We start from the raw sequence: 25,455 nt of genomic DNA, 5'->3' as shown, positions 1-25,455 counted from the left end.
AACCAGGGTGGTCCGTGCCTCCGAAATGGGGGTGGGGGAGAGGGTATCTGGGAGTCATCCTCTGATGCACACGCAGCAGGCAGTTCTTAGAAGCCTCCGGGCCCGGACAAGCCCAGCAGACTATCCTGACTCACCTTCCACCCACACCATCCCAGAGAACAGACACTGCGGTCACCAAGGCCTCACGTGCCTTCACTGCTCTAGCCAATGTCTGCTGTGTCCTCACTCTGTGTCAGGCCTGTGTCAGGGGTTGGGAGATGGAGGGGACACAACGGTGTCCTGCAGGAGAGAAAGGACAGAGGTGTGATAGGAAGGTAGGCCCTTCCCAGGTGATGGGGTGCCTCTGGCTCAGGCATCCCTGCAGCCTGGCATGGTGGCTCGGAGGCCCTCAAGAGAGCAGACTCCTCAGTCCTGGCTTCATGCAGCCAGTTTCCGAGAGCAGGGACAGCAGATGGCTGGCTGGGCCCAGGAGGACAGGGCCAGAGCTGACGGAAGGGAAGGAGGTATTTCCCAGATAATCTTGCCTGGAGCTTGACCCCCTCTATCTGAGACTGGTGGGCTCCCCTGCGCCCCGTCCCAACTGGAAGCCTGAAGGTGCAGGATACTGAGGCTTGTGTACCCATAGGAGCCACAGGCCACATTAAGACCTCCCATAACAGGACAAATACTCCACATTTCACTGATGCCAGAGAGGTGATGGGGCTTCTCTGAAGCTCAAAGACATAGGTGCGAGAGCTAGGACAACAGCCCAGGTCTTTGGCCTCCTGGACTCTTCCCAGAGGATGGCTAAGAGCCTCCCACCCCTACTCCACCGCTCAGGGGACCTGGAGGTGCCAGCTAGGCTGACCGTACCTGGAGGGTCATTTTATTTATTTATTAAAAAAATTTTTTTTTTAAAGATTTTATTTATTTATTTGACAGAGAGAGATCACAACTAGGCAGAGGCAGGCAGAGAGAGAGGGGGAAGCAGGCTCCCCCCTGAGCAGAGAGCCCGACACGGGGCTCGATCCCAGGACCCTGAGATCATGACCTGAGCCGAAGGCAGGGGCTCAAGCCACTGAGCCACCCAGGCACCCCAAGGAGGGTCATTTTAAAAGAAGACATGAGTATATATTGGGTAGCAGTGCAAGGAATATTCTGGAGATGCCCCTTCAAGGGTCTTATAGGCTCCAAAGACTGCCCTCAAAGAAGAGGGTAGTTCCCAGAAGGGTTTCTGGAAGGAAAATCAACTTTAGCTGTAGAAGAATCCAGGCTTGGAAGTCCTCCCTGTTTGATCCCTGGACAGCAACCCAAACCCTCTCCCTTGGCTCTATCTGTGGTCATTGTTTCTTTCCCCAGGAGCCCCTTGCTTCCTTCTTTTCTCTGAGAACTGAAATCTCCCCACACCATAACTTCTCACCCCCTAGACCCATGCACACAGCATCTTAGTGTAAGACATGTCTGCGCTGTAAACCTCCAGTTACTTATGTGGCCGTGGTTCCAAGGTCGGCCTTCCGGAAGGGAATAGCGTCACTGCCACTACCTTCAGTCACCCATCAGATGTTTATTGAGCCTGTGCTGTGTGCTGAGCGTCATGCTGGGTGCCACAGGGGACACACGGAAGCAGACTGGTCTCTGGCTCAAGGAGCTTACAATCTAGTTGTAAGAGCCCAACAGCCGCAGCCTCAGATGAGACATGTTGCAGGGAGAGGATAGGAGACATCCTGTGGACCGAGGGGATGACGTGGGAGCAGTAGAATTCAGGTGGAAATGCTGGGAAGGCTGAGGTGCTGGTCTTGGGCTTGAGCGCAGTGTGCATCTGGTGAGTAGAGAGAAACCTGGCTGGAAAGAAGGGCCGGGATGGGGTGTGGAGCTCTAAGGAACGGGGTCACCAAACTTGCTTGAAATGGGATCAAGGACCAAAGGGAGCACTACTGCACAGTGCCACGGAGGCCAGGAAGCCTGGGTCCCTAATTCTCCACTGAGGCCCAGGGTGACAGGTCCAGCTTGTCAATGGCCGAGCAATCCACAAAGCCCTGGGGGTAGCTGTTGGCCTGGAATGGGTCGCGTGGGACCTTGGTGATGTGGGTGTTGTCACAGACCAGACGTGAGAAGGACATTTTCTGGAGAGAGTCCCGTTGCTTCTCAGTGAAGACCCCAGGGTTCTCCCACCAGAATCTGCAGAGACAGAAGCAGGGTCTGTCCACACAGCCCCGCTGGCGGCCCCTCCCACGCCCACTATGGTGAAGGGGAAGGAAGGAGGTGGCTGGGAACACGTGGAGGTCTGGGCCCCCCCACAGAAAAGGGTCTGCTCTCCCCTGTCTTCCTCACAAGATCTCACTTGCCTGTCTCCGTCACGGATTTGCTGGAACTGCTTCCCCAGGAGGCAGGCCAGGAGAGACCCCACTCGGCCCCTCTCTACCAGGGGCTCAGCAACGCCCCCAACCCAGATGTCAATGTTGTCAGGGGTTCCGTAGAGATCCAGTAACTTCTTAGCCAGCCTCCGGTTCTTCAGCACAGCGTTCAGCTCCTTCAGGGTCTGGGGCCGGGGGAGGTCACAGAAGCCTCTCCAGGAGTTGTACCCTAGGGCAGAGGGGCCGAGGCTGTCTCATCCCAGGGGCTTCTCCCCCATAACTCTCCTTGGGGACATACCTGCTCCAGTTCCACCGGCCCCAGAAAGCCTGGCCTCATAGCCTCGGGGGCAGGGTGGGCAGGGCTCCATTGTTTTACACTTGTGGTCCTTGAGGCTTGAGAAGGGTAGCAGGTTACACGGGGCTCGCTGTGGGCCCAGGCACTATGCCAAGCTCTGTACAAATATGTCAGCTGAAGAAGAGAGATGCTAAGTAACTTGCCCAACATGTCCCTAGAAATGGCACAGCTGGGATTTGAAACCCGGGCTGTCGGCTCTTAATTACTACATTAAATTGCCTTTTGTGGGCACAAAAGAAAGGTCCAAAAGTCATTGGTTTGTCTCTATTCTCCTTTCTTAATGTTTTTCTGGGATTTTTTAAACCAGCTTGACAAGTCAGTTGTTGGCCTCTTGTTCATCTGAGGAGCTCTGGACTGGTACTAGGTATGTTCTCTTATCTCTGCAGTAGGGAGAATGGAAGGCTCCATTTCACAGATGAACAAAATAAATTTTTTAAAAACTGGCATCTGGGGGGTGCCTGGGTGACTCAGTGGGTTAAGCCTCTGCCTTCGGCTCAGGTCATGGTCTCAGGGTCCTGGGATCGAGCCCTGCATCAGGCTCCCTGCTCAGCAGGAAGCCTGCTTCTCTCTCTCTCTCTTTGCCTGCCTCTCTGCCTACTTGTGATCTGTCAGATGTATAAATAAAATCTTTTTAAAAATAAAATAAAATAAAAAAATAAAAACTGGCATCTCTGCTAAAGTTTTAGAATTGGCCAGATCCCCTGGGTTATAGAAGAGAGTCCCTAAGACCCTCAGAAAGTAACGAGAAGTTCCCTGGGCCAGGCGGGACCCCAGGCCCACTCACCAGGCATCCCATGGTCTCGGCCCCGCTGTATGTTGATGGCGGCCAGGTCAAAGCCGTGGATCTTGTGGGTGGGCTGGAAAAGCTTGTTGCGCAGCTCTCTTGTCATCATTTTGTTCTGATCCAGGAGCTTGGACTTCTTGGCCAGCAGGCCCCTGACCAGAGGGTCAATTCCACCTGCAAGGGAGGAATTGAGGCCATCCTGGGGGCGGGGGGTAGGGTGAGGCTGTCTTCCACTGCTAGCCCCTCCCTCCACCAGACGTTTCCTATCAGGTAAAAAGTGAGGCCAACTGAACATCTCAGGCTGGCAGCCGGGAGAGAAGAGCGAGGCGCAGCCTTCAGGGTGTGTTGCGCCGAGGGCGTCTAGACTGCCTGCTGGGGGTGAGGAGGGGCTGGGGAACGGACCTTCCTGGGATGATGGCAGGAATATAAGCTTCAGGAGTTTTCTGAGCTTGGGCTCAGAGAGTCGGCGCGTTTTCCTTCCATGTGTTCCCCCGGGGAACTCTGAAGCATGGGGAGAGGTAGCAGGAGGCTACAGAGAAAGGCCCTGAGTTGTCAGGACTTAAGCAAAGCCAGGTTCAGTGCAGCCCCGCCCAGCCTAAAGAGGAACTGGCCCAATCTTTGGCACCTGATGGAGGTGGAGAGTCCTAGAGGACAGCAGAAAAGAGTAATTTATTTACCAGACCCATGAATTCTTTCTGTAGGGAAGCCTGTGGCAGGGAAAGGTCAGACACCTTGGAGGCCAGAGGAGGAGAGAAAGAAGTATAACTCATTTATTGACCACCTCCTGGGTCTCAGAAACCATTGTAGTGCTCTCCACACCTGTGCCACATGATTTTTTGTATATCCTACTGCTGTGGGTACCATTGTGGTCCCTGTTTTACAGATGAGGAAACTGAGGCTCAATGAGGTGAATTCACTTGCCCAAGGTCACATAGGAAGGAAGTTCCTGGAATCTGACTTCTAAGCCAGGGTTCTCTAGAAGCAGGGCGCCGTGCAGGACAGCCAGGTCACAGTGCCTCCCTGAAAGGACATACTGTCTTTTTTTTTTTTTTTTTTAGGACTTTATTTATTTATTTAACAGATTGAGAGAGAGAGAGAGAGAGATCACAAGTAGGCAGAGAGGCAGGCAGAGAGAGAGGGGGAAGCAGGCTCCCTGCTGAGCAGAGAGCCCGACTCGGGGCTTGATTCCAGGACCCTGAGATCATGACCTGAGCTGAAGGCAGAGGCTTCGACTCGGGGCTTGATCCCAGGACCCTGAGATCATGACCCGAGCCGAAGGCAGAGGCTTTAACCCACTGACCCACCCAGGCGCCCCAGACGTACCGTCTTTGACTATCCTCCAGGTGTTGAAGAAGAGGGTGTGAAGGGGAAGCTCTGCCTCTGGACCCCACGGCTGATAGTTCTCATCCAGGCGGGACACAGTCGAGGGGACCTCCAAGTGGCCAAAGCGGAAGGCAAAGGTGAAGACGTTGGAAATTCGGGGGTCGGCAGATTTGTTATAGCCTTGGTATGGGGGGATCCACTTCTGCATCTCCTCACCGAGCACAATGGGTAGGTAGTCCCTAAAGGTGATAATCTGCAGGGGGAGAAACATCATGAGCCGAGGGTGGGAGAATGCAGAGACCTCTGCAGAGTGAGGCTGGAGGAAGCTGCATCAAGGGGACAAGTGGCCAAAAATCTAGGAGGGCAAATGGAAAGCAAACGTGCCCATTTCCCTTCCTGTGACCGTGGTAGACAGTTGCTAACTGATCATGACATTCTTTCTGCTGGCTGCTCATCGTCGGCCTCGAAACACGGGCCCTACTGATCAGTCCTTTGAATTGGCACTAGACATGTACTCTCTTGGTCACCTCTGCTCCAGGTCTACGGCCTTGAAGCTAAAGTGACAGTCCTCGTGTGTCACTTGAACATAACGATGCCACATCATCCAACTTTTCCCCATAGAGCCCAGAGCAAAAGGAACGATGAACCACAGGAATGGTTCACAGTGTGAGTTCACCTCATCTCCAATTCTGAGACAAATGTTGCGCCATGGAGAAGCAAGTTGGGGGGCTTGTTATACTCAAAGCAATGAGCTAACACAAACAGAGGAAAAAAAGAGAAAATCATGACACCACATAATGCAATAATTCTATTTTTTCTTTTTTCTAATATTTGTCCATATGATGCATATTTTTACACACTTGTGCTCATAGAGAAGACATACTTTTACTTTCTGCTTTTTCATTTCAAGCTTCTCATGTTTCTACTTAGCTCACCATTACTATGTATTTCAACCTGCATAAAATTCTCTTGCATTCACGGATCCTTTTCTTATTGTTTTACTTTTAGGTTGCTTCCAATTTGTTCAGCAGCAAAGGCTATAGGGATTTCATCCTTGGAGCAGGCAGCTGCTTCTCAGACTCTGCAAGGTAGCTGTGGCATCAGACCAAGCTGGTTAGTCAGATTCTCACTCTCAGAAATTTTGGAGTTTTGGATCCCACAGTCCTGGACAGTTCACAGTGGCATCATTCAGAATAGCCCCAAACTGGAAACCATTCTAATGTCCTTCAGTGGGTAGATGGTTAAGTCAACCATTGAACACTGCTCAGCAGCAGAAAGGGAGGGACTTTACACCTGCAACAATCCCAGTGGACCTCAGGGGCATTACGCTGAATGGAAAGAGCTGATCTCAAAAGGATACAGACTGTTCTCGAAACAACGTAACTGTACAGACAGAGGGCAGACTGGTGATCACCTGCGGATAGGGACCTGGAAGGGGGTGGGTGGGTGCAGCTCTCAGAGGGTAGCAGGCAGGAGACTTGTGGTGATGGCAGAGTAAAGTTTCTTTATTGTGGGGGTGATTCCCTGAGACCACCCATGTGATAAAGTTGCACAGACACACACACACACACACACACACACACACACGACTGCATTTCTAACGGGTGAAATCTGAATAAGACCTTTGGTTTTTGTCAATGTTAATGTCCTGGTTTGTTTGTTTGTTTGTTTGTTTGTTTTAATTTGACAGAGAGATCCCAAGTAGGCAGAGAGGCAGGTGGAGAGAAAGGGGTGAGCAGGCTCCTCGCTGAGCAGAGAGCCTGATGCGGGGCTTGATCCCAGGACCCCGAAATCATGACCCCAACCGAAGGCAGAGGCTTAACCCACTGAGCCACCCAGGTGCCCCAATGTCCTGCTTTTGATGTTGTACCACAGTCATGCAAAACATTAGCACTGGGGGAGGCTGCGTGCATGTGCTGCTTGTTTACAACTTCCTAAGAATCTGTACTTATTTTTTAAAAAATGCTTAAATATGTGCCCAGTTAATTCTAGCTAGTCAATCAGCCTATCTCCTAGCACTGGACGATGCCTGTGACCTGTGGCTTGGATGTGGAGAATTTACAAGAAGAGCATCCAGCTGAAACAGCTCGCCTAGCTGCTGTTCAACGGTCCTGGGCATGACAGAGACTTTGGTCCCAGGAATGACACTGGAGTGACCAACATACAAATGACTCTCGGACACTCTGAATCCAGATATTTGTTTTGGGGCAAAGATGCTAAAGAAATGAAAGGGAGGGTGAGAAGCATGAGACAGAAGGAAAGAAGAAACAGAGAAGGAGAAGGGGAAGCAGAGGTAGGGGAAACAGAGCAGAGCCAGGGGTGGAAGCCAGGTGGGCATGGGAGGCAGGGCTCCTGGGCTTCTGTACCTGCACGAAGGCTCCCAGTATCTTCCGGGCTTCCTGGTAGACCTTCTCTCCATCCCAGTGAGGGTTGAGTCTCTTTAGCTCAGTGGCCAGCCGGTTGTGCTCTCGGAGAAAGAGGGTGTGGGAAGTGGCCAGCAAGATCTGCTCGGAGGCTCGGGAATCTCCTGAAAGCCCAGAAGGCAGGAAGGTTCGTTTCCCCAGAGCAGTCCCAGAACCCAGTAATCTGCTCAAAGAAATAGATGATAGTGCCCCCAAGGGCCTTTCTCCTAAGCCCCTCCTTATAGTTAACCTAAGGGAAGTCAAGTGGAAAAGGGATCAGGACGGGGAGTCACAGGTTTGAATCTTAGCTTCACACTCACAATTTTTAGCTGAGTCACTTTGGACAAGTTACTAGGCACTTCCAAGGCTCAGTCTGTGGGAGAATGGGGATAATAACGCTGACTGCACAAGAGTGTGCTAAAAACTACAGATGACACTAAAAAGGAAAATTTTGCTGATTACAATCCCAACTGCTCACTAAAACGGGGCAGTACAAATTAACGGAGGCTTTTTGGTGGAGCAACTTCGGAAGTTTTAGGAATGCCAGTTTGAGGCCAGGAGCATGGGTAGGGTCGAATTTCTCCGTGCAATAACAGGAGAAGAATCTAGAGATGGGGGTCTTTGGGAGAAAGGAAAGAAGGGAGGAATGGGGGCGGGGACTTAGTTGACTGGCAGAAGAGCAGGTGTTTCACAAGGGGACATTTTGTGTCCTCTAATCTTCAGGAAAAGTCTACTAAACTCACAAACGCTTGGTATGCACGGGTATTTTTATGGAAAACAGCAAAGGGTTTGGTTTTGTATCTGGATTGATGTGAGATATGTGTGAACATGGAATCCAAGAGGTCTACCCAAGAGATCTGGGCCTATGGACTGGCTTTCTGCCATGTCTGTCTGGGTGGGCAGGGGGTTTGCCCTGCAGAGTGGATGTTTGGAAGAGGAAAGGTCTCCAGAAGCCCAAGGCAGAGGGCCTGAGGGCATATCAGGAGGACATGAGCCCCCAGAATGAACAGAATTGGGGGGCTTTGGTTGTGCGCAGGTTGTATAGAGTGGGGACTTTGTGTTGAGTTTATAAAAAACCTTAAAAATAGGCATCCCTAGGGTGCCTGGGTGGCTCAGTCGTTAAGTGTCTGCCTTCGGCTCAGGTCCTGATCCCAGGGTCCTGAGATTGAGCCCCGCATCAGGCTCTCTGCTCAACAGGAAGCCTGCTTCTCCCTCTCCCACTTCCCCTGCTTGTGCTCCCTCTCTCACTGTGTCTCTCTGTCAAATAAATAAAATATATTTTTTAAAAATAGGCATTCCTCTTAATCTAGAATCTCCTCCTCTAGCAAGTTATCTTAATAAAATTATTAAAAACGAGGGGCACCTGGGTAGCTCAGTCAGTTAAATGTCTGCCTTCAGCTCAGATCATGATCCCAGGGTCCTGAGATCGAGCCCCGCATGGGGCTTCCTGCTCAGCAGGGAGTCTGCTTCTCCCTTTGTCCCTTTCCTCCACTTGTGCTCTGTCTCTCTCTAATAAATAAATAAAATCTTCAAAAAAGTAAAAATTAAAAAATGAGTACAAAGATTCATCAACAAGGGTGTTCATGACCTAAAAAACAGCAATAAATCACAGAAAATCTAGAATTATTTAAATGCTTCCAAGTAGGGTTGATAAAATAAATTATATGTCATGGAATACCAGGCAACCAGTAAAAATCAAGTTGTAGAAGAATGATTAATGATGTGATATATTACATGAAGATATCAGGTTATAGAACATAACTGATTGTATAACCCCAATTATATAAAAACAGTGTAGAACTCTACCTATGATTTTTTCAAAAAACTCTGGAAAGATGGGCACTAAAAATGTTAACAATCATTATTGGTGGGTGGCGGGGTTTTGTGGATTTTATTATTTGTGCTTCTCTGAACTGATTTTTTTTTTTTTTTTTTCATAGTGAATACACGTTCTTAGATTTGTTTTCATCTGGGCCCTTCTGCCACGCCTGAACCGGAGCCAGAGGCGGTGGCGACTTGGTGTGCATTTTTTTTTTCCAGAAGGCACAGGAGAAGAGGCAGTGGCAAAGCCTCTTTGGAAGTGCCTAGTAGCCTCCTGAAGCTTTTTTGGTGTCTCTCTGCTCCCAGTCCTTGGTCCCTCTGTTCCCAGCCTAGACTCACCTGCCAGGAAGCAGGGCACTCGGGCGGTGGCGTTGATGAACTCACAGGGGCTTGGCTTCTTGATGTCGAAGGGCAGGTAAGCCAGCCCGTGGTCACAGAACTCCTGGTTCACAGCCATGAGGCCCAGTGGGCTGCTGAGGTTGCGAAGGCGGCTGGCCAGGCTGGGTTCGGGGCCGTATACCAAGCTGGCGTCCAGGAAGGAGGTCAGAGCGTTGATCTGATCTCGAGCCAGGGACTGGTAAGGTGGAGTGGGGCAGACGAACCCAGCTCGGAAGAAAGGCATGCATTTTCCTTGAGTCTTCAGCTTGGGGTCATTGGGAGGGAACTGTGGAGAGATTGGGGTAGGTGACTGGGCAGAGCTGGCACAGCTGAGAACTGACAACCTCTCCCCAGGGCAGGTCTGGATGCGGCTGGCAAAGATGCTGACGGAGCCCTCCTGGAACCCTGAGACCAGACACTGGCTCCAGAAACCTCCTGCTGACATTGTACCTCCTGGGCCACAATGCCCTGAAGTTCTTTACATTGCCACCATGTAAAATAGGCTGAGGGGGATCATTCAATCTTTCATAGCAAAGGTTCCACATTTTTGGTGGGGAGGGAGTCCTGAGATCCCTGGACAGGGAAGCAAGACATGACCCAGGAAAGGCTCTCTTACTAATTATTACCAACAACAGCTACCATTTATTTATTTTGGATCTAACATGTGCTATGCATAATGCATACCTTTTCTCACTTCGGTCCTCAAAAAAGGTAAGGTAGATCATTCAGTCCCATCTTACAGGTGAGAAAATGGAGGCTCAGAAATGTTAAGTAATTTGCCTAGGAACTTAGAAACCGGAAGGGATATATGGGATTCAGATCTAGATTGACCTCAGTCCGCAGCTCATGTTCTTTATATCACAGCACATAACCTTGATTTGTTTGAGTGAATAAATCACTCTTCAACTGTAAAATCACAAATAAGAAGAAAATGGGGCACCATGGCAAGTTCCTCTCTCTTCATGCTGGAAAGCCCCACGAATCCCGGCCCTGGCTCGGATTCACCCATCCAATCGCATCTCTTTCTGGGAGCAGCCCTCCCAGACCCCACGGTGACTTACAGCAGTGTTCTACCAAATGAACTGTGTATCAAAAGCATCTCCCGGGGGCACCTGGGTGGCTCAGTGGGTTAAGCCTCTGCCTTTGGCTCAGGTCATGATCCCAGTATCCTGGGATGTAGCCCCGAGTCTGGCTCTCTGCTCAGCGGGGAGCCTGCTTCCCCCTCTCTCTCTGCCTGCCTCTCTGCCTACTTGTGACCTCTCTCTCTCTGTCAAATAAATAAATAAAATCTTAAAAAAAAAAAGGCATCTCCCGGGGATCCTGGTATAATGTAGACTTTGTTTCTCTCCGTCTGGAAGGAAGCTTGAGCTTTAATATCCCTAGTAATGGGAGGAAGCTTGAGCTTTAATATCCCTAGTAAGTCCCTAAGTGATGCCACTGCTTCCAGGGCAGGCACGGAGATGACCCTACCCAGAGCTCCCCCCAATTCTGCCATTAGCGATTACTTGCCCATTTCCCACACAGGTCTCAGTCTTTGAGGAAAGGAGCAGTGTTTGATTCCCCAGCGCTTAGCTCACTGCCTGGCATGGAGTCGGTAATAATGTCTATTCATGGGATAAATGGAAGGTGAATGAACGGATGTGTGAGGTTTGGGAAGCCGTCAGATCAGCATTTGGGATCTATCCTGAGCCCCTGGCTGACCAGCTGGGAACGTCTTCCCTGTGGTCAGGGAGGTGAGAGGCTTGTCACTGACAGCCATAGGGCCCTACCATGATGGGGAAGCAGTTGTCTCCCTGGATACAGTACTTGTCACACTGGGCTTTGGAGTACTCGCTGCTCCCCAGCTCGGTGTCGGGGGCAAAGTCCAGGTCATGGTCCACGATTTGACCCCACTGCATGAAGAGCAAGGATCTGTTTTGGTCCAGAACACCCTCCTCGTTCAGGTAGTCTACAATCTGGTTGGATACGTCTCGGGCCTGCGGACGGAGAGAGAAGGGCAGGAAGGATTGGAGGAGGAAGAGCTTTGAGGGGTCCAACTCAGCTGCGGTTTACTGTAAACCTCGGGCGCAACAGTGTGTACCTGTGTCCTGTGTACCTTCCATCCCCATGGCAAGTTTGTAAAGTGGGTGGCATTACACTTGTCCTATAGGGGACGGCACCCAGTCCTGGAAAGGCCAGGCCAATCCCCAGCAGTCCTGCAGCTACCAAGGGGTGGGGACAGGACTGTGCACGGGTCTGTGTGACTTGATGGCTTGCAAGGCCAATGCCCTTTCCACGACGGAAGGAGAAAACAAAGTCTCCTGCCGTCAGTGTCACTGAGGTGCCAGGTGTCTGGCAATAGGAGAGGGGCTCTGGGGAGGGGCTGCCAACTCAGATGAGGCCAACAGATAGGACTTCCAGGCAAACAACAGCTGATGCACCCCAGGGGCGGGGGCGGGGTAAGCGCAGGCAGGATGGGGCAGGGAGGCCATCTGCCTGGGCCACCCCAGGGCATCTGGCCTGTGGGGCCTCCGGGCCGCGACCACCGCGTGGCTGGGACCCGGGCTCTGCTGCCCTCTCGTGGCACTTTGGGGGAACACCGCCGGGAGCCCGTCCAAACCTCCATCTCCGCCGCCGCGGCCTCGCCTCGCACCCTCTACCCTCCCACCTCTTTTTTCTGGCATCCCGCGTGTGTTTGGGGGCGCATCCCCTCCCCTCTGACTGCCCTCCCGCCCCCTCCCGCTCGGGGCTCGCGCCCACCCCGGGCCCGCCCTCACCAGCGGGACGGGGAAGCCGTTCCGGGTCCTGCCCGGCGTCCACCCGAAGGGCAGGGAGAGCCCGTCCTCGTACTCGGCCGGCAGCCAGCGCGCCAGCGCCCTGTTGGCGGCGCCCAGCGCGGGGTTCCTCCTGAAACCGAGCAAGACCCGCGCTCAGCCCGTGGGGACCTGTGTGGGAGCCGCGGGAGCCTCCGCCCGCGGGAAAGGGGGCGCGGAGGAGACGCCTCTTACATGTGGGGTCTGGGAAGGTCGGGAGGGTTCCAACAGAACCTTCCGGTGGGCCGCAAGCCCAGGAGGGTAAGGTAAAGGGGGCTCTGCCGGGAACGCCCCAGCCGCCCCGGGCCCCGGCTGGGTTGGGCTGGGCAGGCGGGCGGGGCTGGAGCGGGTCCTCTGGGCATGGCCTTTGGGAGGGGCCGCCCCCCCACCCCGGCCTGTGCCCGCTTACCTGTTATTACAGTCTCCTGTAATGGTTCGGTAAGGACTGTCCTCGTCACATTGCACCACCGGAACAGGGGCGTCACAGCCCACCTCCCAAGACAGTGCAGTCAAGTCCAGACTGGGGTCTGAAACAGAAGGGGCGCCAAAGCTGCTGAGTTCTTTCTCCATTCTGGGGCACTCGGGGAAGGCAGGACACTGAAACCAGAGGTCAACTTACATTTCTTGGAATACAGGTCTATGTTCTAGGGAGGTAATTCTTGGGTGGTTTCTGGTTCAATCCTGACAACTCGCTAAAGTAGAATTTTAATTCCCATTTTGCAGATAAGAAACTGAGATCACTGTGCTGAAGAGACTTTCCCCCGAGGCCAAACAGTTAATTGTGAAAGTTCCCAGAATTGTTAATGATTCTTTGTTTTTATCAGGTCATTTGAAAAAACAGACCTTTCTTTTAGAATGAAAATGCCCTTGAGAGGTAGAGCACCATTAGTCTGAATTAGTTTGGTAAGACTGCTTTTCTTCTAAAGGGGAACCCTCCTGCACTGTTGGTGGGAATGCAAGCTGGTGTAGCCACTCTGGAAAACAGCATGGGTGTTCCTCAAAAAGTTGAAAATAGAGCTACCCTATGACCTAGCAATCGCACTACTGGGTATTTACCCAAAGATACCAAATGCGGTGATCTGAAAGGGCACGTGCACTGGAATGTTTATAGCAGCAATGTCCACAACAGCCAAACTATGGAAAGAACCTAGATGTCCATCAACAGATGACTGGATAAAGAAGATGTGGTATATATACACAATGGAATATTATGCAGCCATCAAAAGAAATGAAAACTTGCCATTTGCGAAGACAGTGGATGGAATTACAGAGTATCATGCTGAGCAAAATAAGTCAATCACAGAAAGACAATTATCATATGATCTCCCTGATTTGAGGAAGTTGAGAGGCAATGTGGGGGGTTTGGGGGGTAGGAAAAGAATAAATGAAACAAGATGGGATCAGGAGAGAGACAAACCATAAGACTCTGAATCACACAAAACAAACTGAGCGTTGCTGGGGGTAGGGGGGTAGGGAGAGGGGGGTTGGGTTATGGACATTGGGGAGGGTATGTGCTATGGTGAGTGCTGTGAAGTGTGTACACCTGGCGATTCACAGACCTGTACTCCTGGGGCTAATAATACATTATATGTTCATAAATAAATAAATAAATGACTACAATACCTAAAAAACAAAAACAAAAAAAAATTGCTTTTCTTCTAGAGCTTCACTGACATCTGAAGTACCAAGCAAGCAGGAATCTAGATGAGGAAGATGTTGGGAAGGGACAGGGAATTTTCAAGTGAGAAGCACGGTGGTCTTGGAAGGAGTACCATGGTGTGGGGGCTTCAGGCATCGAAGGCGCAGATCGGAGGGAACTGCTAACCTAATGCAGCCTGAGAGGCACCTGGGTGCCTGGGTGGAAGGGAGGCAGGGGAACCTGGTTCTATGGGGGCTTCGTCAGGGGACCATCTGTGAAGGGTGGCGGGGGCTGGGGTTCAACCTGCCCCTCCTTTGGAGTCTCATAGTTTCAAAGTGATTGCTACTTCTCCCCACCTTGTCCCAGTTTCCTTCTTTTGGAACTTTGGAATTTGCCCAAGTCCTGGGCCACTTATCTTCCCGCACTTGATATTTTCTCAGGGAGAACCTACAGCCTCTTCCTCCGGTGGGGACCAAACCCCTTCCTCCATGACCCTCCAGGAACGGTGACATTTGTTGGGGCGGGGTGGGGGGAGGCGGGCTGAGGGGTTGGAGGAGGTCACGCTCAATCCACTACCTCATTGTTTCAGGTCCTTACCCCAAACAAGAGGGAAATCTCATCTCCTGTGACCTAATCCCAGTAAATCCCCCTGATCAGGTGGTTTAAATGTCTCCTTTACAGGCCGTAGTGGTGGCACTGTGGTTTGGGACAGGGAGCCCATGTTTATTGACTTTAGAACTTCCTCTGGACGGAGGCTTACAGATGGCATTATACAAAGAGCATGAATGTCCCCTCATTTGGAGTTGGCAACGTGATCGTGCTGGGCCTGGGCTCCTTTCTCTGCAAAACACACTCCACATTGACATAGCTTCTTCTCTGTCCCTCCTTGCCCTGCAGGTCCATGACTCTGAGAAGGGAGAGCCGGGAGGACCCCTCCTTGGAGGTGCTCCTAAGAGAGGATGCAGGTTTTGGAGGCTTCTGTTCTCTCTTACAGAGGGATGGCCCCTTGCTGCCATCAGAGGGTTAGTGGGTTTTCTGTACCTGTGGCATTGGTCAAGGCCGCTTTCTGCCTCAGTCTCTTTAAGGACTCCTCCCACACCTGCCCAATGCGGATGGCTGTGCGTGCCCGGCCTTTGGCATGCTTGAGGTACTCGGAGAGCTGTCGAGTGGTGGGTGCCTCGGAGCTCATGGCCGTCTTCAGCCTACAGCAGAGAGCAATGGGAGAGTCATGACCGGACCCCTCGAGTCAGACCCTGTAGAAGGGGCGTGAGGGGACGTGTGGGGATGTGGGCAGCACGCAGGAGACAAGCGTTCCCTGAGTTCTTTTCTCATTTTCCTTTGGATGCCTCTGGAAAATCTCTTCTGGGAGGAGAAAGCTACAGTGTGTCTGGTTCTGAGAAAGGGCAGAGAGCTGGAGCTGAGCGCTGAATGAGAATCAGAGGGTTGTAGCTGTGCTGGCCGGGTCAGAATCAACTGGGGGAAACTTAAAAACACCCAGACCCACGATGTACGGGTTCAGACTGAGGAACTCCTGCCATGTGGCTGTGCAGACCAAGAATTCTAGAACGAGCAAACCTGTGGGCCTGTAGTTCTTCCCGTAGAAACACCCCCAGTTCCATGTGACCCTAGAGTCCGAGTGGAGTTTGTTTAGATGTGGGCTGTAGCACCCACCTTTTATGGACCATTTTTGGGGCAAGATGTTCAGTCTTTTATTCTTAATTTCCCGTGTGTAAAACGAGAAGCCCCAATCCCTGCTCCTAAGAAATTCATGACAACACAGAGATGACTGAGCGCAGGTGGCGTCAGAAAAGTCCCTCTGTGAGAATCCACCACCCCTTCCCTGTGCCTCAGTCTCCTCAGGGGGGAGAGGAAGGGGTCTATGAGAGGATGTCCGTGGCTCTGAGACTGAAATCTTGGAAGTGGCTCACATTCTCCAAAAGATAGCTCTGCTTTGGGGGGGACGGCTCACTAGCTCCAATATCTGGGCTGCCACTCATCAGGTTCTTAGCTATTTCAAGAGTGAGGGGCATGGTGTCTCCGCTGAGGGACTTTCTGGGCTAGCGGGAGAGGCACAAGGACAGCTGTGATAACTGGGTTCTCATCAGCAGGCCTACCCCTGACCAACTTCCCCCAACCTCAATAAAATAGGACCCAGGAAAAGAAACGAGGCTGTCTTGTGGCTGCTGTCGCAGGGACAGCATGGCCCAGTAGCCCAGAGTGCTGCCCTGTCCAACATGGTAACTGCCAGCCATGTGTGGCTATTTAAATGGAACTTCATCAAAATCAAGTTGAATTCAGCTCCTTCCTGGCACTAGCCACATTTTAAGTGCTCAGTAGCCATGTGTGGTTAGTGGCTCCTGTACTGGATGTCCCAGATATAGAACATTGCATTATCCTAGAAAGTTCTAGCGACCAGCCCTAATAGAGTTTGAGCTTAGGAAACAAGATTTGAATGTTTGGCTGTTTTGACTCTGTTTTGATGCCTGCCACTTTCTAGCTGTATGCCTCCGGGCAAGTTACTCAACCTCTCTGTACCCAGCTTCCTTATCCCTAAATGAGGATAATGACAGTAACCTTAGGTCGAACCGTGCTATTTGATCATTTTGCCCTCAACAACAAGCTACTTGACATCGGTGGAGTTAGCACTGCATAGGGTTGTGGGGAGGAGGGAGCGTAAAGCTGGCATAGAATAAACAAACCCTCATGCATGTTAGCATCAGTGCTACCATCCTCATGAGCCAGGACCCAAAGGGACCCCCCCACCCCAGAAACAAGGTGGGCTGCTGAGCCTTGTAGGGCTCTGCCTGGAAGGTCTCACGCAAGGTTGTCTGTGCTCCTTCACGCTTCCTCTGCCCTGAGTTGCGTGTGGCTCTCCTTCCTGAAGGCTGAACCCCGGGGCACTTACCCCCTACTTGGCTAGGGCCTGGGCTCTGCAGGAGCAGTCAGGGTGTGGGGAGAATTCTACCCATCTCCAGGCCCGCACCCTCACCCTAGCCACCATGCCCTCCCACCCAGACGGCTGCAGCAGCCTCCTGCTCCCATCCCTCTCCCGTCTCCTGTCCATGCCCCACACAGCCGCAGCAGGGACCTTTTGAGAAGGAAAAATAGACCACGTCACTCTGCATAGCAAAGCCCTTCATCGGCTTATCCTGGGGACATGGATGAATCCATGAGGATTCATGGAGCACTGCACACGTGCTCCTAATGTTGCAGAACATCTTCATCACCCCCAAAAGAGACGCTGTACTCCTTAAGCAGTCACTTCCCGTTCCTCCCCTGCTCCCCCTTCCTCACCGACCCCTCCCCCAGCAACCACTGATCTGCTTTCTGACTCCCTGGCCCTCAGGACCCGCCTCTCTCTCTCACTAGATTACCGCCTCCACCAGCACTGGCCCTCTTAGCCTCCGAAACCTCTTTCCTGCCTTAGCACCTTTGCCTTTGTCCCTCCCCTGCCCAGCTCTCTACATGGCTAGCTGCTTCTCATCCTTGTCAGGCTTCCCTGGTCCCTGACCTCCAGCAGCAACCTTTGCTCTGTGTATTTCCCTGGTCCTTTTCACAAATCATGACTTGGATTGTTTGTGTTCGTGTCAGGAGAGGTTTCCGTATGATCCTTTATGTCTGAGGCTCCTGAGTCCAAGAACTAACCAGTGGGGATGAGTCCCAAAGCCGGGCCAGTCGTCCTGTGCACAACTTGCAAAGAAGTGAGGAACTCTGATGTTGTGGGTTTTACTCTAGCCCCACCTTGGGGTGATAGAAGGGTTGAAGCTAAGCTGGGAGAGAATGTTCCTTTGGAGGTGGCTGCTGAAGTCCCAGGTACTTCCCTGCTGCCAATCTGGGGCTTCCCCCTGTGCTTTAATTCTGGTGACAAGGACCTCAGGAGGAGGGCCTGACTGTGTGTCCTAGAGTCATGGCCAGTGGTTGGCACCTGCTCAAAGAGCCCCACGGGGTGGTGGCTGTCACTATGCACCTGAGAGAAAGCGTGAGCCAGACAGGGCAGCCCTGGGCAAAGTCTACACAGCCTCTGGCCACGGAGCAAAGCCTTTTGTCTTCTAGAGCCTGCTTAAAAGGGACCTGTCTCACGAGGGGGCTGGGAGGTGAGAGCTGAGCCAGATGGTTCTGGGTTGAGGGTTGGAGCTGTAGGCTACTGGCCAGAGACTTCTCTGGGTTAGGCAGCTGGCAGCAGAATCTCCCAGAGAGCTGACAAGTGCCCCAGGTGGGGAAGACCCTCTGTCTTCCTCAAGGCACTACGCTGTGAGGTGACTTAGACCTTGACCTCTGGTGTCTCTCCCCCTTTCCCCAACGTAACCCTAAGGAGTCAGACACCTGTGCTGGGGGAGAGAGAGGAGCCCAGGAAAGAGAGGGATCTGCAGACTGTGCTCCCTTTCTCACTCTAAGCCTAATGCGGCCCCGAGCTGAGGGAGGTGAGATGCTCTGGATTTGTTCTCCTTATGCTGACGTAGGAACTCCTGAAGGGACACTGTTCTTGGGACTAGAAGTGACGACAGAATGTATTGTCATCTAAAAGTCAGCAGAACAGGGGGTACCTGGGTGGCTCAGTGGGTTAAGCCTCTGCCTTCAGCTCAGGTCATGATCTTGGGGTCCTGGGATCGAGTCCCACATCAGGCTCTCTCTCTCTCTCTGCCTGCCTCTCTGCTTACTTGTGATCTCTCTCTCTCTGGGTCAAATAAAAGTCAGAACACTTAATGGGACTGCTTAAGAGTTCATTCAAAGGCCAAGAAGGAAGGAAGCCCCAATTCCGGCACAAAGGGACAGCAAGAGGAAGGAATAAAGTTGCCTTCTGCTCAACACAATGGTTATTGTTGGTCTGCCTTTAGCTGGCTGGGCTTGGTGAGGGCAGGGACCCAGCCGGCACAGCCCGCAGAGCTGGGGTCGGAGATCCCAACCCCACCTGTGGTTGGAGGGTGGCTCACTCTGCTGGTACCCTGTGGGGTCCCCAGGCACCCTCGGGTCTTCTTATGGGGTTGGGGTGATGTGACCCTAGCCACCCCGGGTGCAGCTGCTGAAGGCTCACATCTGAACCCATCTGGTGTGATTACTGAGCCAGTCCTTGCTTAACTTCCTCCTTTGAGCTCCCCAGCTCGTCCCCTCACTCCATTCACAGCTTTCCTGAGAGCATGCCTTAGTAAGACCGCCTGTGTAGGAACCCACGCGTCAGATTCTGCTCCCAGGGAACTGGACTTAAGTTAGTCAATGTTAGTTGAACGAACAGAGAAATTCTACCTACAAGCTTGCTGAGACTCTGGAATGCATGACCCAAGGAAACACTGGGCCACGCGGAAGAAAGTCCTTACAGGGTGAGATTAGACATCCTCTTCAAGGTGGTTTACGGGCTGAGGATTTTTAAGACTCTAGTGGGCTATTACTCCCACTTGGCACACACTACAGGCCAAGGAGGTGGGGTGAGGGTAGCACAGCTTGTAAAAGGCTTTGCTTGGGTTTGTCAGGGCTGGCCCGGAGGTGCTTGTCATTAGTTAGAAGCCAGGAAGGGGAGGTAGGCTGTGTGTGCATCTCACGTACCTGGTCCGGGATTCCAGAAAGGCCTTGTTGACTTGGACCTTGACCTGACTCACGGCATCAGAGATGGCAGCAGTCATGGTGGTCTGTGCTTGGAGAGGGAGGGGCAAAGAGCCAAGTATCTGACACCATTCCTTTGAGATACCCTCTGCTTCTGTCTCCCTCTTTCTCAGCCATTACCCCCACCCCTCAAATCTGGGCAGGCAGAAGACCGAGATTAGGAAACATTCACAAGAAAGAGAAAAAGCACAGAATGGGACGGATATTCTCTGGGCCTTGCTAAGATGTCAAAGTCGCTCTTCAGGAGTCCACTAGAATACCCAGAGATGGGACTAAGGTGGGTGACCATTCAGGTTGGCTCAGGCTACTGGGCTGTGGGGATTTTTCTGGTTCTTGGTAAGATAGATGCTTAAGCGAGTCCATCAAAGGGCTTGGCTGATCAGGGCCCTGAGGTACAGAAGGGGATGGCACAAGGTAGAGGAAGGATTTCTTCTTGTTTTCACTTGTATTGCCCTCTAGTGCATGGGAGGCAGGATGCATTCTCTGAACAGGGAAGTCTGGTGAGTTAAATGGTGTCCCCCCGCAAATACATGTTCAGCCAGAACCTCAGAATATGACCCTATTTGGAAATAAGGTCTTTGCAGATGTAATGAATTCGGATGAAGTCATAAAGGTACAGGATTAGGGTAGGCTCTAAATCCAATGACTAGTGATATTACAGCAAGAGGAGAGGGCACACGGGATTCACATAGGTGTGGGAAGACAGGGACAGAGACTGGACTGCTGCAGCTCTAGGCCAAGGAGTACAGAACTTGCTGGAGCCACCAGAAGCTAAGAAGAAGGAAGAAAGGATTCTCCTCTAGAGCCTTCAGAGGAATGGGACTCTGCTGGCACCTTGATTTTTGGATTTCTAACCTCCTGGACTATAGGAAAATAAATTTCTTTTTTCTTTTTTTTTTTAAAGATTGATTTATTTATTCCAGAAGTGGGGGAACGGGCAAAGAGAGAGGGAGAGAAAATCCTGAAGCAGACTCCCCATTGAGCGTGGATCCTGATGGAGGGCTCAATCCCAGTACCCCGAGATCGTGACCTGAGCCAAAATCAAGAGTCAGCCACTTAACCAACTGAGCCACCCAGGTGTCCCTAAACTTCTGTTGCCTTATGCCACCCAGTTTGTGGTCCTTTGTTTCAGCAGACCCCAGGAACCCCATATAGGGAGACACTTACCATTTGCAGCCAGTGCTGCAGTCTGGAGCAAGGTCAGGGAGGCCAGAAGGGCTGGGAGATGGAGAAGGACCCGCATTGCTGAAACGAGACCCAGGATCATATGTGAGCTTGCTGTGTTCTCACAGGAGGGAGTGAGTCACAAAAAGGGGATGGTAAAGCAGAGAAGGCCCAGGGACCAGCAGATGCCCTCACACTGGAGCAGAGAAGGGGAGACTAACTCAGCATCTACCATCTGTGAGATCCATGCCAGGTACTGGCACACGTGGGAAGAAGCAGTACTGGAAGAGAAAGAACTTGGGCTTCGGGGTCAGGACATCCTGAGTAGCGTACTTCTGCATTTGCTATAACTAGCTCTGTGACATCGGGCAGGCTACCTAACATCTTTGGGCCCCTGGTCTGCCAAGTGAGGGAGCGAGACCAAGTGACCCAGGATGTCTGACTCTGCCCTGACAGCCTGTGACCCGAGATCCTGCAACTGTGGTGACAGGTGTGAGACATGCTGTTACCAAACCTGGAGCAGGGCTTTGGAGTTCCCCTCCCTCCCTTGAGGATGTATTGCATCAGGGAAGTGTGACTGAGAAGCAGGCACTCAACTCCTCCCTTCTGAAACCAGCAGGGGCTGCCCCTTTCCTTAAAGAGCCAATTTAATGGGAGCATAGGAATGGAAGTCGTGACAAAGCTCAGGGCTTACCCAAGCTCATAGCTTGTCCCAGGCTGCCTGGAGAGATTCCAGCTCTTAGATGAACCCCTCCATTGTAAGCTTTAACCCTGAACCTGAGTCATCAGACTAAAATTGGCACAGCCTTGTTTGCTGATGAGGGGCTCTGGGGCTTACGTAGAGTGTTTCATGAGGTTTGGTGGAATAGAACCAAAATATCTTTCGAGTAGATTCTAGCTCCAGCCCGGGGAAGAACCCATGGCATGCAAATGGAATGATGCTGTGTTTAGACCTTACTGGCAGGCCTCTTCAGTTTCACAGGTGGGCATGGGTTCTCCCCTCCATGTGTATTCCCTGGTTGGACTCCAGAAACATACCAGGGAGAGCATCTCAGATTGGCTGCCCCCTCCATAGTTGCTTGAAGCTCCCTAAGGAAAACTGTGGCTTCCCTAAGGGAAACTTGCCTGAGGGGCCACCCCGCTGGTCTCCTGGACACCCACTGATACACTCCCCTTGAATTAGACCAGCCCAGAAGAGAACTGTGTATCTAGACAAGGTAATTTTGGTCTAACACTCCCCCAATAGTTCCCTCTGTCCTTCTACGATTCCCCTACCAACTTTTATCTTGTTGAGTATATTTTTTGTAAGCTAACTCTAGAAAAAAAAAAGTATGAGTAAACACCTTTCTGGCCAAGAGTCTACTTGGCACTTTTATTTTTTTCCAAAAGGAGTTCCCAAATGGCTTGGGATCCTGTCTTACACTTCTACGACCCCAAGTAGAACCACAGTCCTTCCCTTTGTGACTCGAGGGGACCACTGAGCCAGCAGAAATCTGTCCTTTAAGGCACACAAAGATGATGGTTTGGGAGTAAAAAACAACAACAACAACAAACCAGTACTATATATATTTTTTAATTCTGGTAAAAACACATAGTATAAAATTTAGTATCTTAACCATTTTCAACCATCCTTCACAGTGGTGACTAGTATATTCACGATGTTGTACAACAATCTCTAGAACTATGTCATCTTGCAAAACTGAAACTCTATACCTACTAGAAACCAACTGCTTTTCCCTCTTCCCCTTGCCCCTGGCAACAGCCATATCGTTGATTTTTTAAAAGGGCTGTTGGCTACACAAGTATTCATTACACGACTCTTTCAGTGACTCGTAATAAATTAAAAACAAAAAGGAGAAGGTCCGTCTATGAAAAAGGGCATCATCTGAGATAGACTGAGGAAGAAAAATATCATAGCTGAAGACATGACAGTTGAGAAATCTGAACAGGGAAAAACAACCTCGGGGCTCGTTTCTCTTTTCCTTTCCTTGGGACCCCCTTTATGCTCCCCTCACTGGGAAGCAGGGAAGGGACCTCGAGGCCAAAGTCAAATTGTTTTCCATGTCTTGGCCAACTTCCCTGGTACGTGTGAAGGAAGGACGTAGGGCAGAAAGCAGACCCAAGCAAACGCAAGTTCATGCCACTGCATGGGAAAAAAGCTGTGCTAGAAGATCCTCAAGGATCTTTGAACACCTGGAGGCACACTGTCTACAGCCAGAGCCAAGCAGGACAGAGGCAGGAGGACTTGGAGCTTCAGAGTGTAAGAGGCCAACCAGAGGCTTCTGTGATGTTTGGATATTTGTTCACATTCTTATCATCATGCTCAGTGAAGAAGCATGCTCATTTCCTAGTCCTTTGGAAGCCTGGAGCCTTCCCTGTGACATGAAGCATTATCTGGAGACAGAGTCATAGCCTCTGCTTCTCTAATGGCAGGCTGACCGATGAATTATTCATTCTTCAGCAGTCAGGCCAAATGCCACTTTCTCTGTGAAGTGAGCAGACTTCTCCAGGCAAAGTTAGGTCATTCACCTTCCCGTCCTCCTGTACTCTACTCATATCATGTACCTCTGTTTTCATCAGACCATGAGCTCCTCAAGGGCTATGTCTTATTTACTTTTATTTTTTTCCACACCCAAGCATACTGTTGGTACATAATAGGTGTAGGTACATATGCTGAATGAATGAAACTCCTAGGACAGAGAAGGAGTTCAGCACCTGGAGGGTGCAGAGGGCGAGGGTGGTGATGGTCCCTTAGCCTACACCTTAATGTGCCTACTAATCACCTGGGGACCTTGTTAAATGCATATTATAACTCAGAAGGTCACAGAAGGGGCCTGAGAGCCTGTACTTCCAACAGGATCCCAGGTGATGCTGATGTTGTTGGTCTGCAGACCACACACTGAGTACCAAAGCCTTCCAGAGACAGGCTTTCGGATTTGCTGAGAAGTCACTACATTACACTGGAATGTAGAAAGGCATGAGAAGGGAAGGAATTAGTGGGATTCTTTTCCATGAGTGACAAGAGCTCTGTTGAGGGTGGTGGGTTGAGCCAATAGGAAAACCAACAAACACAATCACTCCTTGAGCAGCTCCAGGGTCAAGAGGGAAACAGTGAGGAGAAAGTTCTTCTCAAGATCTCTTTAGGAGAAACAATCCCACACCTCAGCCACAGGGTTTTGGACATTTGATTACATAAAACACAGTAAAATCCAACCACTCCATTCTCCCAAAGTGAACCCCATTTAATATGACTGCAACTCATATGTCTGATTGAGATTCAGGTGTACACAAGAGCATTGAAGACACCTGGGACTAGACATTCAGGGATAACTAGGTGTTTAGATATGTTAGAAATAGCAGGTCTGCGATGCTGGAAACAAGATAAAGAGCTAAGAGCCCCAACTTAGGGAACCCTTAAAACACTGCACAATTTTCCCTCTAGAATGTCACAGGATATCACCTTAGTCTCAAGAACACCATACAGAGCACCATTCTGTTACTCTTCATCCCCAACTCTCTGTGTTATCTCTTAGGCTTCAGTTTCTTTCTTTCTTTTTTTTTTTTTTTTTAAGATTTTTTATTTATTTATTAGAGAGAGACAGTGAGAGAGAGCATGAGTGAGGAGAAGGTCAGAGAGAGAAGCAGACTCCCCGTGGAGCTGGAAGCCCGATGTGGGACTCGATCCCAGGACTCCAGGATCATGACCTGAGCGGAAGACAGTTGTCCAACCAACTGAGCCACTCAGGCGTCCCTAGGCTTCAGTTTCTAAAGAGGATGGATGAGAGGTCTCTGGTATCTTCCAGACCTAAAACTTTACGATTCTGTGACTGTTTTCAGACTCAGAAAAGCTGCCTTGCTCTACCATGGATTTAGTCACATTCTCCCTTACACCAAATAGGCATGAACCACCATGGCGGCAGCCAAATTTGGTGCCAGATATTACCCAAGGAGGACAAGTCCCAGTGCAGTACCAAGCTTTCTGAGAAGGCTTTAGGAAATTTCATCATCAACTTTGTAGAAATCAGGAAAGATTAAAGTTAATGAGTCTTACCTGCCAAACGCCTTGGCCTCTGGTGGCAGCCACGGAGTTGTTCTGCTTGGAGGAGCTGACGTTTTATAGCTTCCACCAAGAACTTCTTACTGGGAAAGGCCCAGAAGGAAAGGTTTTGAGGGGCTGATGTGACTAGGAGGAGACACTCAGGTTCAGCAGGAAACACCCTGCGGCTCCAGGCGGATGCACGAGGAAACTGCGGTGATTGGTCGATGCAGTATCACTGGCCCGGTAAAGCAGAACTTCTTCCCATTTTTGAGGTTAAATACATCATCCTCCTGCAGTCGTGGAAGGTAAAACTCCAAACTCTGAGCTCTCTGTGGGATCCGAACAGCTCTTAAGAGAACAGAATTCAAGAACAACTGAATCGCTCTCTTTCCCAGTCACTTATTCACTGTCTTTTGATCCCTTCTTTACTTTTCCCTATTCTTTGTAGAAGCAGGTAGATTTGTCTTTTGGATTTAAAACAATTAAAAAATGCTGACTTTTTTTTTTTTTTCTTCTGGTCTAAATTTCAAAATACTGCCCCTGTTTGAGCCACCAGAGGGGTTCAGAACTCTGGACTTGTTCTCAGCGTGGTAGATTATAAGTCCTTGCTTCTGTTATTATATGGCCCCTGGGAGTCGTTTTACCCTCTGGTATGTCACATTCTCTAGTTACAAAATTGATAGTTAAGTCAGATAATTATTAAGGTGGCCCATGAAAAAATACCAGTATCGGGAAACATATTGATTTAAAGCCTAAATATAATATTATATACCACCCCTACTTCTACAAGTTTGAAACTTCAAGTTCATTAGATCCACACAGGAAGGAAA

General features: G+C 50.8%; 1 protein-coding gene across 1 annotated transcript; it reads right to left on the bottom strand.

Annotated features, from left to right (window-relative positions):
• Window positions 1-924: 924 nt before the first annotated feature.
• Window positions 925-24,696, bottom strand: LPO (lactoperoxidase). Its single transcript, XM_059379308.1, has 13 exons — window positions 24,638-24,696; window positions 20,590-20,667; window positions 19,366-19,453; window positions 14,869-15,029; window positions 12,598-12,715; window positions 12,153-12,282; window positions 11,166-11,372; window positions 9,358-9,682; window positions 7,162-7,322; window positions 4,796-5,048; window positions 3,473-3,646; window positions 2,325-2,562; window positions 925-2,157 (listed from the first exon to the last, which is right to left on the bottom strand). Exons 2-13 carry the CDS (start codon window positions 20,663-20,665, stop codon window positions 1,950-1,952), a joined length of 2,139 nt encoding a protein of 712 aa, XP_059235291.1. The 5' UTR covers window positions 20,666-20,667; window positions 24,638-24,696; the 3' UTR covers window positions 925-1,949.
• Between the last annotated feature and the right edge of the window lie 759 nt (window positions 24,697-25,455).

The sequence above is a fragment of the Mustela nigripes genome, chromosome 16 (genome assembly GCF_022355385.1).
Source record: "Mustela nigripes isolate SB6536 chromosome 16, MUSNIG.SB6536, whole genome shotgun sequence".
Taxonomy (NCBI): domain Eukaryota; kingdom Metazoa; phylum Chordata; class Mammalia; order Carnivora; family Mustelidae; genus Mustela; species Mustela nigripes.
Note: the sequence above shows the minus strand (reverse complement) of the source record. Positions and strands in the feature narration are given on the sequence as shown.